The 16,164-nt window shown below is 49.4% G+C and overlaps 7 protein-coding genes across 7 annotated transcripts; 4 read left to right on the plus strand and 3 right to left on the minus strand.

Annotated features, from left to right (window-relative positions):
• Nucleotides 1-182: 182 nt before the first annotated feature.
• On the plus strand, nt 183-2,463 carry FPSE_00480 (uncharacterized protein; the record flags this gene model as incomplete). The annotated part of the gene is made up of 3 exons (XM_009253600.1): nt 183-322; nt 387-1,106; nt 1,164-2,463. 3 exons carry the CDS (start codon nt 183-185, stop codon nt 2,461-2,463), a joined length of 2,160 nt encoding a protein of 719 aa, XP_009251875.1.
• A 189-nt stretch (nt 2,464-2,652) lies between these two features.
• FPSE_00479 (uncharacterized protein) lies at nt 2,653-3,373 on the minus strand (the record flags this gene model as incomplete). The annotated part of the gene is made up of 2 exons (XM_009253599.1): nt 2,653-3,105; nt 3,158-3,373. The coding sequence occupies 2 exons, from the start codon at nt 3,371-3,373 to the stop codon at nt 2,653-2,655; spliced, it is 669 nt and encodes a 222-aa protein (XP_009251874.1).
• Nucleotides 3,374-3,822: 449 nt separating this feature from the next.
• Nucleotides 3,823-4,610, plus strand: FPSE_00478 (uncharacterized protein; the record flags this gene model as incomplete). The annotated part of the gene is made up of 2 exons (XM_009253598.1): nt 3,823-3,843; nt 3,909-4,610. 2 exons carry the CDS (start codon nt 3,823-3,825, stop codon nt 4,608-4,610), a joined length of 723 nt encoding a protein of 240 aa, XP_009251873.1.
• Nucleotides 4,611-7,953: 3,343 nt separating this feature from the next.
• On the plus strand, nt 7,954-9,167 carry FPSE_00477 (uncharacterized protein; the record flags this gene model as incomplete). Its single annotated transcript, XM_009253597.1, has 2 exons — nt 7,954-8,205; nt 8,259-9,167. 2 exons carry the CDS (start codon nt 7,954-7,956, stop codon nt 9,165-9,167), a joined length of 1,161 nt encoding a protein of 386 aa, XP_009251872.1.
• A 137-nt stretch (nt 9,168-9,304) lies between these two features.
• Nucleotides 9,305-9,511, minus strand: FPSE_00476 (uncharacterized protein; the record flags this gene model as incomplete). Its single annotated transcript, XM_061988427.1, has 3 exons — nt 9,305-9,336; nt 9,382-9,393; nt 9,475-9,511. The coding sequence occupies 3 exons, from the start codon at nt 9,509-9,511 to the stop codon at nt 9,305-9,307; spliced, it is 81 nt and encodes a 26-aa protein (XP_061844460.1).
• A 2,620-nt stretch (nt 9,512-12,131) lies between these two features.
• Nucleotides 12,132-13,739, plus strand: FPSE_00475 (uncharacterized protein; the record flags this gene model as incomplete). The annotated part of the gene is made up of 2 exons (XM_009253595.1): nt 12,132-12,930; nt 12,979-13,739. 2 exons carry the CDS (start codon nt 12,132-12,134, stop codon nt 13,737-13,739), a joined length of 1,560 nt encoding a protein of 519 aa, XP_009251870.1.
• Nucleotides 13,740-14,204: 465 nt separating this feature from the next.
• FPSE_00474 (uncharacterized protein) lies at nt 14,205-16,088 on the minus strand (the record flags this gene model as incomplete). The annotated part of the gene is made up of 3 exons (XM_009253594.1): nt 14,205-15,061; nt 15,109-15,580; nt 15,630-16,088. The coding sequence occupies 3 exons, from the start codon at nt 16,086-16,088 to the stop codon at nt 14,205-14,207; spliced, it is 1,788 nt and encodes a 595-aa protein (XP_009251869.1).
• Between the last annotated feature and the right edge of the window lie 76 nt (nt 16,089-16,164).

The raw sequence follows: 16,164 nt of genomic DNA on the forward strand, positions 1-16,164 counted from the left end.
TGTGGCGCATGGGTGGGATACCCCACCATGGCGTGGCGTTTCTACGCAAGGCTGAAGGTAGCCTTACAACTTTTTTTTTACAACTTTGTTTGACGACGACAACCAGTTTGAAACAACCAAGACGACACATTTGTTGTGGATTAACTAGTTATACACTATAATTTTTTATCCAAACCGAAGCGATGCCACCACGTGGAAGAGGAGGGAATTTCAGAGGTCGAGGTGGCCGTGGTAGAGGAAGAGGTGGTCGAGGAGGCAAAGCGACAAGCAGATTTGGACCTAATCGACGATTTGATGGCGCACGACTTGCAGAGAACGATGGGTAAGTTCAAAGGCGGCAATGTTTTGAAGTTGTATGGGCAGTTTACTTACCATGTAATATTCAGGTCAGAGAGCTCTGGATCGGAATCAGAATCTGCGCCTGAAGACACAGTGATGGAGGATCTCGAATCAGAGGACGAGGATGACGACAAAGAGACAGCATCTGCGAAGCCATACATGGCTCTACTACAAAGTTTCAACAACGAAAGAAACGCTCCCAATTCTAAGCGACGAAAGTTGGATCACAAAGAATCCGCACAATCTCAACCTGGCGAAGACTCCTCTTCTGACGAGGAAGGCGAGGAAGGCCAAGACGACCCAGAAAAGGACATTGACCGTGTCGAAGATGAAGCTGAAGACCAAATTGAGGAACAAGTCGACGACGATGACGATTCAGAGGATGAGGAAAACCCCACAGACCCTTTTGACGTACACTTTGCGCATCCCAACGAAGACATTGTCGCAAAGAGAGTCAAGTCAGCACAAGAGGGCAATTGGGCAACAAAGCGAGCTCTAATACAAACCCTGAGAGCGACCGTCACGTACCCAGCTTCTGATGCGGGACCCGAAGTGTCGAAACCTATTGCTGGGCTCGGTGGCCTGCAGCTCAAGGAGAAGCTCAAGAAGATTTCCTCTCGTAAGATTGGCGAGTTCAGCGCTGTTCAGCGCAATTTGAGCCCGCTGCTCTTCAACTATAACGATGTTTTGTTCTGCGACCGGACAGTACGGAACTCGGATTCGTTGCGGGAATTGACGTGCCTTCATGCGCTCAACCACGTTTTCAAGTGAGTCCCCATACCCATACTCCGGCGATTGAGAACCACCTGCTAATCATGGATTAGAACTCGCGGCCGCGTAATTAAGAACAACCGCAAGCTTAAAGAAGGACAAGACCCTGATCTGGAACTTCGAGACCAAGGTTTCACTCGGCCAAAGGTTCTCTTCCTTCTGCCCACACGCAACTCTTGTCTTCGTACGGTCAACATGATCCGTGATTTGTGCGAGCCAGATCAGCAGCAGGAGAACCGAAAGAGATTTGACGATGGGTACGTGGATAAGGAGGCCAGGTTTGGCGCGGACAGACCAGCCGACTTCAAGGATCTCTTTGAAGGCAACGATGATGACATGTTTCGCCTTGGCATGAAGTTTACTCGCAAGACAGTCAAGTACTTTTCGGGATTCTACAACTCAGATATTCTCTTTGCCAGTCCTCTAGGCTTGCGAATGGCCATTGGTTCCGAGGAGGACAAGAAGCTTGACTTTGACTTCCTGAGCTCGATCGAGATGGTTGTTGTAGACCAAGCTGATGCCCTTCTCATGCAAAATTGGGAACACGTTGAGTTCATCTTTGAACACCTGAACCTCCAGCCCAAGGACGCTCATGGCTGTGATTTCAGTCGCGTGCGAAACTGGTATCTGGAAGATTGGGCGAAGTGCTTCAGACAAACAATCATTTTGTCTGCCTTTAACACTCCCGAGCTGTCGGAGCTGCTTCGATTACATTGCCACAACTGGGCTGGAAAGGTTCGGCTGCAGCCTGAGTATCCTGGCACGTTAGCACAACTCGGTGTCAAGGCGAAGCAGACCTTTTCACGATTCCAGTCTAAGTCGGTCGACAAGGACCCTGATGCTAGGTTTGAGTACTTTACTTCCGCGATTATTCCTTCACTCGCCAAGCGCGCGAAAGATGCCACGGGTACTCTCATCTTCGTCCCCTCGTATCTCGACTTTGTTCGCGTGCGCAACTACTTTGCGACATCAAGCGCCGTGGAGAACGTCACCTTTGGTGCGATCTCTGAATACACGGATGTTCCAGAAGCATCTCGGGCACGATCGCATTTCCTTAACGGCCGTCACCGGGTGCTACTCTATACAGAGCGAGCACACCACTTCCGACGATACCAATTCCGTGGTGTGCAGCGTGTCATCTTCTATGGATTGCCCGACAATCCCATCTTTTACACTGAGATTGCAGGTGGATATTTGAGCAAGAGTGAGCAGGATCTAAGGCTTGAACCTGGTCAGGGAACTGCCAAGGTCGTGTTTTCCAAGTACGATGTGATGAAGTTGGAGCGAATCGTGGGCTCCAAGAGAGTTGGCAAGATGATTCAGGACCGCGGTGATACCTTTGAGTTTATTTAGATGTGTCTTACTTCAGGAGTATATCGGAAAAGTTGGTATGTAGCTTGAGCATAAAAAGTTCAAGATTTAATTCAAAGATCAAAGGATTAGATGAAACTTGTCATGACATGATGTAGTAATTGATACAGTTTTTTGCAGAGCTTCGCCCTCCTCATAATATGGTACATTTCGCTTCAATAACGAGTTCTTTTATTGCGACTTTCTCTTCACCGACTCTGGCACGATTCCTGCGGCCATTTCCCTTGCTCGCTCAGCGTTCTGGTCGGCCGTCTGCTCAGCCTCAACCTCAGCCAAGCTGCTCTCGTCCTTTTGTGGTACAGTCTCATCGCTAGCCTTGAGAACCATAAACCTTCGCACCATCTCCTCGAAGGGCTCCTCGCCGCGGAACTGGGTGACCTTCTTCATGTTTGTCCTTGTGACGGGTGTGTGGTCCTTTCCGAGCATGCGATCACGAGCAACGGTTTTGGCTGTCATCATGAAGCGCGAGTCCTTGGGGCCGTCGACCAATTCGAGGATGGCGCTCTCGCCCTGGTCGTATGTGTTCTTGGACTCGGTGCGGACGACACGAGTGTAGCCACCCTCTCGTGTCAAATATCGTGATTTTAGCTCGCCTAGTAGTTTGGGTAGATGTATGTCTGGTCTCTGCAAGTGACTATTAACATAATGGTCTTGATGAATGGTTGGTTCGACATACGTATAGGATACCCTGTGCTGATCTTCGTGCAGGCTCATTGTCCCTCTTGGCCAAAGTGATGAGCTTCTCTGCCATGCGCTGAGCTTCCTTTGCCTTGGCATAGGTTGTGTGTATTTGTTCGTGATGGACGAGTTGGGTTACGAGACCGCGCAGCAGCGCCATACGGGCTGCTGAATTGCGGCTCAGATGCCGATACTTGACAGTACCACCAGCCATTATATCGGTGTTTTAGGATCTTGTATCAATTGAGGGGGCGATATAGAGAATGCGAGGGCGGCGGTCGGTTTAGGGAGGGCGATTATGTTTGTATTTCCTGTCGTTGTCGTGCACGTGGGCGCCTCCGATCCGCAAGTCTGCTGTCTTGATCCGACAATTTTTGGTGGAGGGAAATTTTTGGCTGAAGTTTTCGGAGCCGGCTTGTCTCGTCTGCCGAGAGAGCCTCTGCGCTACGTCAACCCACCACCAACAGAACCTCTTCAACAGCTTCCCAAAGAGAAAACGATACGCGATACCGGGGCAATTGAGCTCGCGCACGCTATGATACGTTGTATTTAAGCTTCAATCGACCGTCACTCCCAATTTGGTCGTGTCCCTAACCGTCGAGAACCCGGCAAATTACCGCATCAATATCGGCCTACTGGACAAAGCTCTAACAGCATTAAATCATGGGCTTTACCACCGGCTTTGTACGCAACTCTACGAGCGAAAAGAATGTCTCTTGCATGAATTGACGTGCTAACTGGCTTGTCAGACTGGCGGTGTCACGCTCACCCTCTCCCTCGCCTATCTCTCAGTGCTCGCTCACCAGCGCACTCGTGAGCAACAAGGCTCAGCGCTTCGCGCCCAAGCTCTCGCTCTTCAGGGCTTGATCGACCCTCTGCCACCGCTGCCACCACCTACACGGTCCGAAGTTGCAGCAGCTCAAAGGGCCAAGACTGTCGAGATTGCCAAGGACCGATGGAACACTGAAGTCGAAAACGCAGCACGATGGGTGCAGCATACCGATTGGGTTCAAGTACGCGAAGGTCTTGAGGACACTGTATCACGACTCTGGTCTCGAGCCGTTGGTGCTAGCCCCTCAGAAGTTGCTGACCAGGCTGGACAAAAAGCAAAGGAGGCCGAGCGACGAGCTAAGCCTGTCGTGAAGGAAGAGGCTGCCAAGCTCGGTGATGCTAGTGGAAAGGTCGCGGCTGCGGCTAAGAGCGCTTACAAAAAGGCAAAGGCCGAGACCAAGGAGTTTGCCAGCGTTATTCTGGATCACAGCAAGGATAAGGAGAATGTCGATATTGCTCAGGAGGATGGAACTCTTTCTATACTGACTCCTGTGGAGCGAGCCCTCCAGCAACGATTCAACAAGCCCGAGGACAAGGTGAACAAGACAGTGGAGGACGCACTGAAGGAGAGATACAAGCCCATGGACTCCAGGGATAACACACAACTGAGAGGAGTCTAAGGGTGTCGAACAAAAAAAAGATTGGATGACGGGCGATGCGTGAATGGAGAGATGTGAGTTATTTGCTGTACACTGCTACTGTACCACTAGTTCTTTGGGCCACTCAAATAGAAACCAAGCTTAGGAATGCTTGATATGATCAACTGAGCTGCTGTTTTGAGTGAGTTCATATGATAATGGGGGGTTGATAATCACTCTTGAAAATGAGCATATATACGACAGTTTGAGCCTGCCTTGGAATTCATTTTCTTCGCTATAGCTCATATTCCGAATTCTAAATACCTAGATATATCAACCAAACGCCGGTATTAGACAGCCATGACCACCGTGTCTGGCGAAGGCTCCCAGCCGAGGAGCAGTAAGCACCACAAAAGCGAGCATAGCAAAAGTCGACGTAGCAAGAGTCATCATAGCAAGAGTCATGGCCATAAAAGCAGGAGGAGCCGCCATAGTGGTGGTAGTGACATACATCGTCCTAGCACGCCACCTTTTTTCGTTACCCTTTTTTGTTGCGCTGATTCTTGGCCGAGCTCCAGAAAGAAGCCCAGTGGGAAGTCGAGATCGCACGGACATGGACATGGACACAGGCATGGACATAAGCATAAGCACAAGAGCTCAAATAAGAGTTCTCGTGGAGTAACTGAATCACGGGTGGGACATTGGGTTGAGTCAGTGCCAACTGATGCACCACCGGTGGATGAGGCACCAGCTGAAGAATCACCAGGTGCAGAATCACCAGCTGAGGAGTCACAGGCTGGAGAATCGCCAGCTCAGCCTGCGGAAGAAGGGCCACCTTCATCTGCAAAGTCAGCTTCGGCTAAATCTCATCAAAAATAATAAATTTCCTATTCAAGGAAACAGTGTTGATACTTAAGTAGACTGCCTAGGTATATAAATCAAAAGCGAACTTCATACCAGCTGGAGACATCCATGGATGTAGCAATGTGACGTATCACTTGTAAATTTAACCTGAAGCACTTTTGAATGCTTCAATAAGTCTACTAGCTGCCAATATATTGATGCACAATCTTGGCCAGGACCTCAAAAGTGGCTGCCTGAACGACCTATGTGCAGCTTATATCCCCTCCCACCAACATTCCAGGTTTTGCTTTATCGTTATTTGTCTCGATGTTTTCTTTGGCAAGCAAAAACCAGGACTCGAATCTTTGATCGACCGTTGTCGTCCTTCAAAATGGCAAAAGTTCTAGTGCAGTCCTTGCACTTTCCTAGCGAACTATATCTATTAGACGTGGTAGTCTAATCTATACGCTTCGCCGCATCACCCACCATCAGACTCCAGCAACCCCAGTTGCGGTGGTATGCATATTAGATACGCATAACTCTCAGCCGGAATTGCCCCCTGGGGATGTACTTATCCATACTAGAGATTTTACTCAGTCAGGCTCACTAAAAGAGCTCAAGGTGACGATTGCATGGCTCAACTCCCAACCACATCCGCACAAGATCGCCGTTGCAGGGAATCATGATATACTGCTTGAGACTTGTGATCGTGGGGGCAGGAAAGTTAACGAGCAGAACTGAACTAGGGCACCTTTTTATCTCGAGAATGAGGCCATAACTATCACATGCGCCAATGATCGGAGATTTAAGATATATGGCAGCCCCTTGTCACCCCGCCATGGAAATTGGGCATTTCAGTATCGGAGCCAAGACGATTGGTCCGGTGCTGTGTCGGAGAATATCGATATTCTTGTCACTCATGGACCGCCTTTTGGACATCTCGATCTGATGAGACTTGGGCTGCGTCCATTTGCCGAATCAATCATGGCGTATACGCCCTTCGCTGCATGTCTTTGGACATATACATGAGGGATATGGCCAGGAATGGGTGGTCTTTGATAAATTACGGACGGCATATAAACGGACTTTGTCGGTGTCGGAAGGTGGGGTATTGAATTTGCTGGTCTTGAAGGAGATGCTTGTCTCGCTTCGCAGGGCTGAGAGAGCAGTGGGTTCACGACTTGTAAATGCTTCAATAGTGGGAGGGCTACGGGACGACGAGAGAAAGCGACCTGTGACTGTAGTTATATAATATGACATGTAATTTCCCCCATTCAGGTTTGTTTTCATGGTTAATGCTATCTCGTGGACGAGTCCACGGGTAAATATTATGGCTTTAGGATGTCCCGTGTCCTACCTAGACTTAGGTATCGAGTCTTCTGCCGTCCCCAAAATGTTTCACCACCAAGATGTTCAAGGTTGAAACATGGCGGCCAGGAGTTTGAGTCGATCCACCTTGTCTTACTGTCATGCGAATACGATGGGAAAGTAAATCCCATGTCTAATCACAATTGAGCAGAGGATTAGGACGGGACATGAACCATTCCGCGGAAATACTAAGTTTGACAGGGAAGGCCTTAACTCAGTCGATTCAATCCACTGGCTTTGGTTCTCACGCTTCTGTAGCTTCTCCGGAGACCAGGCCCCCCACTTGGTCCGTCTTCCGGGGCTGAGGACTGGTAGTGGCCGGAAGGGCGATGGAAATAATAGTGGAAAGTGAACGAGTAATTAGCAAAGCCGGGGCCGTTATTGGCTTGTGGGGTCGACAATCTTCCGAGGCTTCTAGTCTGCGGACTGTAAAGCCAATTGGATATAAAAGTGAATACAGGTTCCAGGGGGCTTTGCGAAAAATATGCTCAATCCGCTATTGTGCTCAGTACCCTGAGATTTGTTCGTTCCGAGGTTCAGTCTTTGAGGGTCGCTTTTGACTGAAGACCTGGTTCGATGGATGCGACTGCGAGGCCGGTAGTCGCCGGCGCAGGGCAACCACTATAGCACCTTTCTAGGCCCAGTAAGTACGGATACGACTAAGACCATTGAGGAAATTTTCCAGTGGCGAGCGAGGGCGATTGGCAGTTTTGATGGAGTCAGTAGGCGATTGAGCTTCTCGGATTGGTTGAGCCGCGGACTCTCCGAACATGACCGATTTATGCCGCCTGCACATGAGCGGAAAGGAAGTCGCTGACGGGCTCGGGTAGAATATAGCGACACTCTCATTGGCAATTGCAATTACTACGCTCGATCAAACACCAAATATTTATCATCTTTACCCTCCCACTCCTGGTCTCCCATTTTCTCTCTTCATTCTTCTTCCTCCAACTCATCCGACACACCTGTTTATTGTGTTTTTGTCTTGTTTCATCTTCCTCGTCCAAAACACTCGCCATTCATCCGACTGATCCCGCTATCGCAAGGGCCCCCAGTTAAGTTTTTGGCCACCTCGACACCCGCTATCTTGGTCGCGACTCGAAACCTTCGCTTTCCGACTTTTCAAAACAAACATTTTCACCTTTTCGAAACGACTGCAAACATCTCGATCATCATGTCTTTCTCCAGTCTTGTTCAGGACTTGAGCCTCCGTGACGCTAATGGTGCTCGCCGCCCCCAGATGTCCGGTCCCCGCTCGTCCGCTTCCACTCTCGACGACAGAGCCTCGCACGTCTCGAGAGCCATGTCCTACGCCAGTACCACTGCCACCAGCGTCAGCATCTCAGGCGACATTTCAAGCCAGCTCCATGGTGGATACTTCCACCCTCTGGCTCGCTCGTGGCAGGCTGAGCGTCAGCTCACCAAGGTATGTGATGCAATTGAACATGGAAATCAATGCCTCTGACAATATGGATATAGTCTATGCTTATCTACCCCCTCTTTGTCACCGACGGTGAGGGCGATATGATCCTCGTTCCTTCTCTTCCTGGTCAGCACCAGCTCAGCTGCGACAAGCTGATTCCATTCCTCGAGCCTCTCGTCCACAAGGGTCTCCGTTCCGTCATGCTCTTTGGTGTTCCCATGCAAGCTGGCACCAAGGATGCTCTTGGCACTGCCGCCGACGACCCCGAAGGTCCCGTTATCCGAGCCATTCACATCATCCGCCGCCGATTCCCTCAACTTTTCATTTGCTGCGACGTCTGTCTTTGCGAGTACACCTCGCATGGCCACTGCGGTATCCTCCGCGACGATGGCAGTCTCAACAACCAGCTGTCCGTTGACCGCATCTCCGATGTTGCCATCGCTTATGCCAAGGCCGGCGCTCAATGTGTTGCTCCCTCAGATATGAACGATGGCCGTATTCGCGCTATCAAGCTGAAGCTGATCGAAGAGGGAATTGCCCACAAGACCGTTCTCATGTCCTACTCTGCCAAGTTCTCTGGTTGTCTGTACGGCCCCTTCCGCGATGCTGCTGGCTCAGCACCTTCATTTGGTGACCGTAAGTGCTACCAGCTTCCCCCTGGTGGCCGCGGTCTTGCCCGACGTGCTATTGTTCGAGATATCAATGAGGGAGCCGATATCATCATGGTGAAGCCTGCCAGCCAGTACCTCGACATTATCAGTGACGCCAAGGACTTGGGTAAGGATCTGCCCGTGGCCGCATACCAGGTCAGCGGCGAGTACGCCATGATACACGCCGGAGCCAAGGCCGGCGTCTTTGACCTGAAGGCAATGGCCTTTGAGTCGACAGAGGGTATCCTTCGAGCTGGTGCTACCATCGTAGTCAGCTACTTTACCCCTGACTTCCTTGACTGGCTCGAGAACTAAACATGATGAGGATTACGTATACAAAATGGTTAATGTTAGAGGCGTTTTGGGTGTTTGGGTCAAAAGGAGCGTTTCTACGAAGCCAAGAAGCAAGGGATCTGGTTATGTATATTCATTTAATGGAAAGCATTATACATCTAGTTTGCAAGGTTGCTTACTAGGTTGTTTGCTGGACATGGTGGAAGTCAATCGAGGAAAACATATACAAACATACTCAACTCAAAGGCTATCACACATCGATCGATACTCATTGAGATTTCGATCATTCCAAACAGTTGACTGAGACAATAATGTGACATTTTCTTACCTGTTGTGGCAGGATGAATACGAACTTTACATGTCATTTTGATACATCAACGACAACATCGTCCGGAAGTTGTTGTAAGAGAATTGTTGTATACTTCTCGAAGCAAAATGTATTTCAAGGGTGATTTCAGTATTTTGAGATCAATTCGAATCGATTCTTGTTGGTGCATAGTTCGCGTCATTAAAGATAGTAGTTGAAGCTGAAAAAATGCAGGGCAATGGTGACGATGGCAGTACAGATAGTACGCGTGTAACCAACACATAGAAGGCACAGCACATGCGCATGGGAGGTTCACCTAGAATGAAAACGCGGTGAATATGCGAATCAAAGGGGATGGGCCCGGGTCAATTTATACCATAGTATGGCATAGTGCATTTACTGTACTGAAGCACATGCTGCCTATCTATGTATAGAAACACTGTACATGATTCAGCCCACCTGAAAACTTGGGGCTTTGTTTGTTGTTGTCAGCCATGAACTTTTGAAGCGCCGTGTTGCAGCTATTATGCATCTATGTGGAGATGGCCGTACTCCCGAAGCATCTGTGAGGAGGTGGTTGAAAGATGTAGATGCGAAGATGGACAAAGCTCGTTAGTTGTTTCGCGTTGATGAAGAGACAGACACAGACACAGACAGATCGGATCTGGAGATCAGAGTTCGGATGACGAACCAACAGATACGTCAGGACTTGTTCAACTGCCGCATGTGCAAGTTGGTATTGCCAAGGTTTGTTGAGGGCTTTTGATTGAGTTTCGATTCATGCGGCTTGCATAATTTGTAGGCAGGCTGAGAACGGCATTTCCTCTGCAGAGTTACGCTTCACCAGGAGCTTTCGCATTTGTAACGCCGGAAATACTACGTCGAAGAGTCCTGCCGAGTAGCCGTGTTGTACAATGCATCTCTGGTCGGTAGCAGTGCAGATGGATATGGTGATAGGCGCCCGTGGTGTGTAATCCTCAGGGCGATGTTCCCGTCGCGTGTAACTGAAGCTGTCTCCTAATGGCGTTGTCGTAAAGGATGATACAGCCGCTTAGCCGGTCTGAATGTGATCGACCGCCCTGAAGCTGTACTACTGTATAGCACTGTATGGGGTAAATGCCTACTATGTATATTCTGTACGCGCGTTTTCCAGCTATTACCCCAGCATTGGCACCCTCGGTTTGGGAATAATTGGGCCTGGTGGCATCGTTTCGAGGCAGCTTGGACTGTGTGGTGGGTCAGTGTGTGAAAAGTCTACGTCAGGAGAAAGATGTGTATGTATTCAGAGTGTCATTGATTTTGGACAGGCACAGGTGGCTGCTTGAAGACAATGAATGGCCCGGTGACAGATATAAAATTGCCCAATAATGACAATGATGATGTTGTTGTTGTTATCGGAAGTTTATATAAAGTACGAGGTACGTAGTCAAATGGAAATAAGAAAAGAAGATCCAACAAGCTCAATCTGTCTTGGGCAGGAGGACAGGGGTAGGCACCTTAGCTTCTCTTGGCCAAGGCTTGTTTCTTGTTCTTCCCCCTGGTACCTGAGACCCCTGTTTTAAGTTGGTTAGAGTCTTAGGATTGGATGCACAAAACAAGGCATGTCATTGTATTGACGCGCTCTGACTGCTATATGGTGGTATTTATAGCAAGGCGAGCAAGTTGCCTCTATTACGATTTATGCTTGGCGTTTAACTTTTTTTTTATCTTTAAAGCCTTTTCATCGATTGCTAATTGAAGTAGATATAAGATATTCGTAGTCTATCTTGTTCAATGCTTGCTTGTGCAAAAAGTCGGCTATCTGTGTGATCATCATCTCCAGCTTTGCCAAGTGACGACTACTTTCATCTCTGTGATATTAACTTAGCAAAAGCTGCAGATCGCTATCCATCATCCCAGCCCAATCACGTCTGCTACGACTGAATTGACAAAGATCTGTAGGTGGGTGGGTAACGGTGGTGTTCGTATATGCTTGAAATGGGGCGTCTTTGAGTAAAGCAAAGCAAGCCATCGGGTGCATTGAAACGCAGCACGTCTCCAGTGATTGTCGTTTTAACTTATGAGACGGCGTGAGTTTATAGATCGCTTACGCCATCCCCCATTTATGCTTGAGTACAGTGCAGTATCTTTGTTGGGTGTAGCTATGTAATCGGAAGCCCGTCGGCACCTTGTAGGCTGTCCACTTCCATGGCAGTGGCCAACACTGACACTGTATAACCTTTACCGTCTGGCAATCATATGTATACTGGCCCATGGTCCATGGTTCATGTTTCCTCTTTTCCTTTCCTTTCAGGATCTACGTTTGTGTTTCCCAAGCATCAAAAGCAGCAGATATTCCCTGGTGGTTATCTCTCTTGGCACCTCGGCGTTTCTCTTCATTTCAGTCTTGTCCTCTCCACAGACCATATCTCGACAACGACGATCTCTTGGCTCGCCTCCGATATTCTGCTTTGCACAATTCTTGGTTGTTTTCTTTTGTCTGGTCCGTTTATTGAACACCTGATAAATTCGTGACCATTGCTGCCTTCCTTTTGTTTCCTGTTTTCACTCTGGTCAGCTCCTTCCCAGTCTCTCCCGTTGAGCTCCTTCCTCCGTACCGACCTACCAGACGGACTCAACTCCTTCCAATCTTTTTTCCCTTTCCCACGACGCCGTCACTGGCCTCGTCTCATCCAAGAATGAGTCGTCGTTCTCCCAGCATATACTCCTTCTCCGACGAAGAGAAGATGGGCTTGCTCGACAACAGATCCGTCTCGGACGCTGACAGCGACAGCGGTAGAGATGAACAGGATCATCGACCTCACTACGACAAATGGGCCGGTCCCATTCTCGCTCCTCTCGACTACATTCGTTCAACTCCTTGGAGGGTTTGTCTCATTCGCTTCGCCTGGTTCTTCGTTCCCAGCTATCTTCAGGGACGACATGCCCGGGATCAGATTCGACCAGCCAAGCTCTCTCCTACTGCCTACCTCGACGGCATGCGAGGCGTAGCCGCCTTGGTTGTCTTGTTCTGTCATTACTTTTACCAGGCCTTCGTCATTGCTAAAGGCTGGGGCTGCGATGATGCTCACTACAACATCCTGAAGCTACCAATCCTCCGACTCTGGTATCAGGGGCCTCCGGCTGTCTGTCTCTTCTTTGTCATCTCCGGATACGCCCTCTCCTATCGACCTCTCAAGCTTATCCGGAGCCACAACATCCAGGATTTTTCGACCACCATGAGTTCTCTCGTCTTTCGTCGGGGTGTTCGTCTCTATCTGCCAACTGCCATCTCAACCCTGATGATAGTTTGCTTCATTCGCACTGGCCTTTACGAGAAGACTCGAGATTTTGCCATGGACACCACTTATATGAGAAACGTCAGAGAACCTCACCCATCGCGGCTTGCAACAAACTATGCCCAATTCGCCGACTGGGCCAAGGACATGTTCAAGTTTGTTCATGTTTTCAGCTGGAAGACTCACGGTGGAAGTACCAGTAAGTCGAATATCTTATACAGACGAACGTAACTAACGATTCATAAAGACTATGACCAGCACTTGTGGACCATCCCCGTCGAGTTCCGATGCTCTTTGTACCTGTTCCTCACTCTGCTGGGCACTGCTCGCCTTCGCACCCAGTACCGATTGATCACTGTCTTCAGTATCATGATGTTCACCTACCGAAACTCGCGTTGGGAACTCCTCATGTTCCTCTGTGGCATGGTGCTCGCCGAGATTGATCTCATCCGCGGCGCTCACGTCTCACCTCCTGCTCTGCCAATGGAAGAAAAGACCTCGCCCGCTCGTCCTCAATGGTACCAGCGGATCTTCTGGGCACTTGTCAGCATCGTAGGTCTTTACCTTATGAGTCAACCCGACCAAGGCGGCGAGAGAACACCTGGATGGATTTACCTCACGTCGTTGATTCCTAAGTGGTGGGACGCCGAGAAGTACCGCTACTGGCAATGCGCTGGTGCCGTTGTGTTTATTCTCGCAGTGAGTCGTTCAGCCAGCTGGCAACGCGTGTTCAACTCGGCTTGCGTCCAATACCTTGGGAAAATCTCCTACGCCCTCTACCTGATGCATGGACCCATCATCCATGCATTCGGATACCATTTCGAGAAATGGGCCTATGGAGTAACTGGCATCGAAGGACACCGTTTCACCGCAGGGTTTATCTTGAGCTCATTCTTGGTGATCCCGACTGTCTTCTGGTGGGCTGATATCTTTTGGCGAGCAGTCGACATTCCCACGGTCAAGTTCGCCAAGTGGTGGGAGAACAAGCTTATTAGCAAGGCGGATTAGTTAGAATCCACAAGATGAAACAGAGTTATCATGATATTTGGCGTTCTCGGGTTGAGTCTTCCAGGGAGGTTATTTTTCTTGACCAAGTCCCATTGCATGGCGTTCAGGTGGTTGATTTTCATCATACAGATGGCGATACAGTTAGATGAAGTAGAGGTCCCATCTTGTTTCTGGGAGACTGAGGTCTTCTAATTTTGATAGCCAGAATTCTAACTTCATGTTGAGTTGTAAAACAGCTAAATTATAGGAAGAACTGTTATGTCACGCTGGAGTTTGATTTGTGGTTGCAGCTCTGCGGTAGCTATTCAGTTGGGCCTAAAACTGGTAGATATTCAAACTGTAACCAATAATTCTGAGAAGAGTACACAAACCAATCGCATTTTTGTCTACCTAGCACCTGTCTGTATACCTCTATATGTGGTACCGTGAACTTCTTGCCGTCATATATACTAAAGATCATCCCGTTCAATCATCATCAGATCGGGTGTACACTCTCTTCCCGGCCACCCAAGTCTCCTTCACTCTCAGTGACCGTAGTTCTTCGATTTCATAAGATTCTATGGGCTTATCGAGAACAACCCAGTCAGCCAAAGCGCCCTCACGAATTACACCAGCACGACCATCAAGGAAGGCGCCATAAGCAGGAGCTTCAGTGAACCCCCACATGGCCTCATACAAGCTCAATGCTTCGTCTGTGTGCCAGCCATCAGGACTTTCGTCGGTTCCACGACCAGTATGGGGACTACGGCGTGCTACGGCGGCATAGATGCCTTGGAATGGGTTGGGTGGTTCAACAGGGAAATCACTACCCAGGACAGGGCGGGCAGGAAGAAGAGAGCGCATGCGGTAGGCGGAGGATGAGACACGGTCTTTGCCCAGGCGCGATTGCGCGTACTTCATATCCGATGTTGCATGCGTGGGTTGGATAGAGGGGATGATTCCAAGGGAGAGAATACGTTTTTGGTCATCCGGGTGGATGATCTGTGCATGTTCAATGCGGAAGCGATGCCGGGACTGACAAGCTGCACGAGCTTCAATCTGACCCTGAGAGTTGTGCGAGGATTGGCCGGGTGTCGAAGGGGAAGCGCCTTGGGCGGTGGCCTCGTTGAGGCACTGTTGAACAAGAGCTGCCTCGAGAGCGTCGACGGCATTACGGTTTGCAAGGTCACCGATAGCATGAATGTTGACCTGGTAGCCATCCGCGGCCCAGCGCTTGGTCACGTCGGTGAGGGCAGAGGCATTGATAAGGAGCGAGCCTGATGTCCAAGGATGATCCGAGTACGGGTCGAGAAGTGCACTTCCCCAGCTACCTAGGGCTCCATCTTCGCAAGTTAGCTATCTCACCGATTCTGTTTTGGAAATTGCGTACCTGCAAATAGTTTGACGCTTTGAACCGCAAAACGGTCGTCATCCCGGGCAAACTTGACAGCTTCGTCTGGACAGTATGAGTTACGCTGGGGGCATTCCAACATGGCGTACACACGAAGAGTCCAGTCGTCACTTGAGGACAATTCGTTGTACATGGTTAGAGTTTCGGGTGTCGACCCAGCGTCGTGCATACCCACAAGTCCAACCTCGTTGAGCTTTTTCATGGCAGTTTTAATCGTGCGAGCTTTGAAGTCCTGACCCGGCTGGGGCCAGATGGAGATCACTAAATCCATGGCATTGTCACAGAAAACCCCAAGGCCAGGGTCGCGGATTATTTCACCTCCTGGAATTACTTCAGGGAGGTCTGCTGGGAGAAGGTCCAGGACAGGCTGCGAGACCCAGGTGCAGTGAACGTCTATGCGGTCAAGCATGAGGTACACGTTGCTGAGTTCTGGATCTTGTGTTATATCGGCCTGCAGTAATTGTTTAGCAGGAATTCAAGATGTTCCCAGTCCAACTTACAGCTGTTGGCATCCGACCAAAGAATGTCTGATCCCATCCAACACCACGAACCCAATTATCCTTGGAACCAGCTCCTGGGTTTTCGGAGATATAGCTCTTGATTCTGGTTCGCGCTTCATCCAGAGACTGGGCCCCAAACAAATCAACAGAGTGCAGAAACTCTCCGTACTGAAGCAAGTGGCCATGTCCGTCCCAAAGTCCTGGGATTACATGGCCATCCATTGTTGTTTGATCAGCATCACTTGAACCGACAGCGGTAAAGACTCCATCAGTGACAGTAAAGCATTGAGCTTCAACCTGTTCGGTATCATGAGTCCGGATAGACTTGTAACAGTATGTGACAGGGTTTTCGTTTTCTGAAGCTGTGAGCGGTTGTTGAAGGCGATATGCGACTGCAAAGGCAACGACTATGAGGGGGAGGATGAGACCCCATCTGATGAAGGAGCCTGCGGCAGTCATTGTTGACAATTTTGCCCTTTAATGGACACCAAATCTTGGCATTGGCTCAATTTCAGGTGATTGAAGCAATTTAAAT

The sequence above is a fragment of the Fusarium pseudograminearum genome, chromosome 1, assembly GCF_000303195.2.
Source record: "Fusarium pseudograminearum CS3096 chromosome 1, whole genome shotgun sequence".
NCBI classification, from domain to species: Eukaryota; Fungi; Ascomycota; class Sordariomycetes; order Hypocreales; family Nectriaceae; genus Fusarium; species Fusarium pseudograminearum.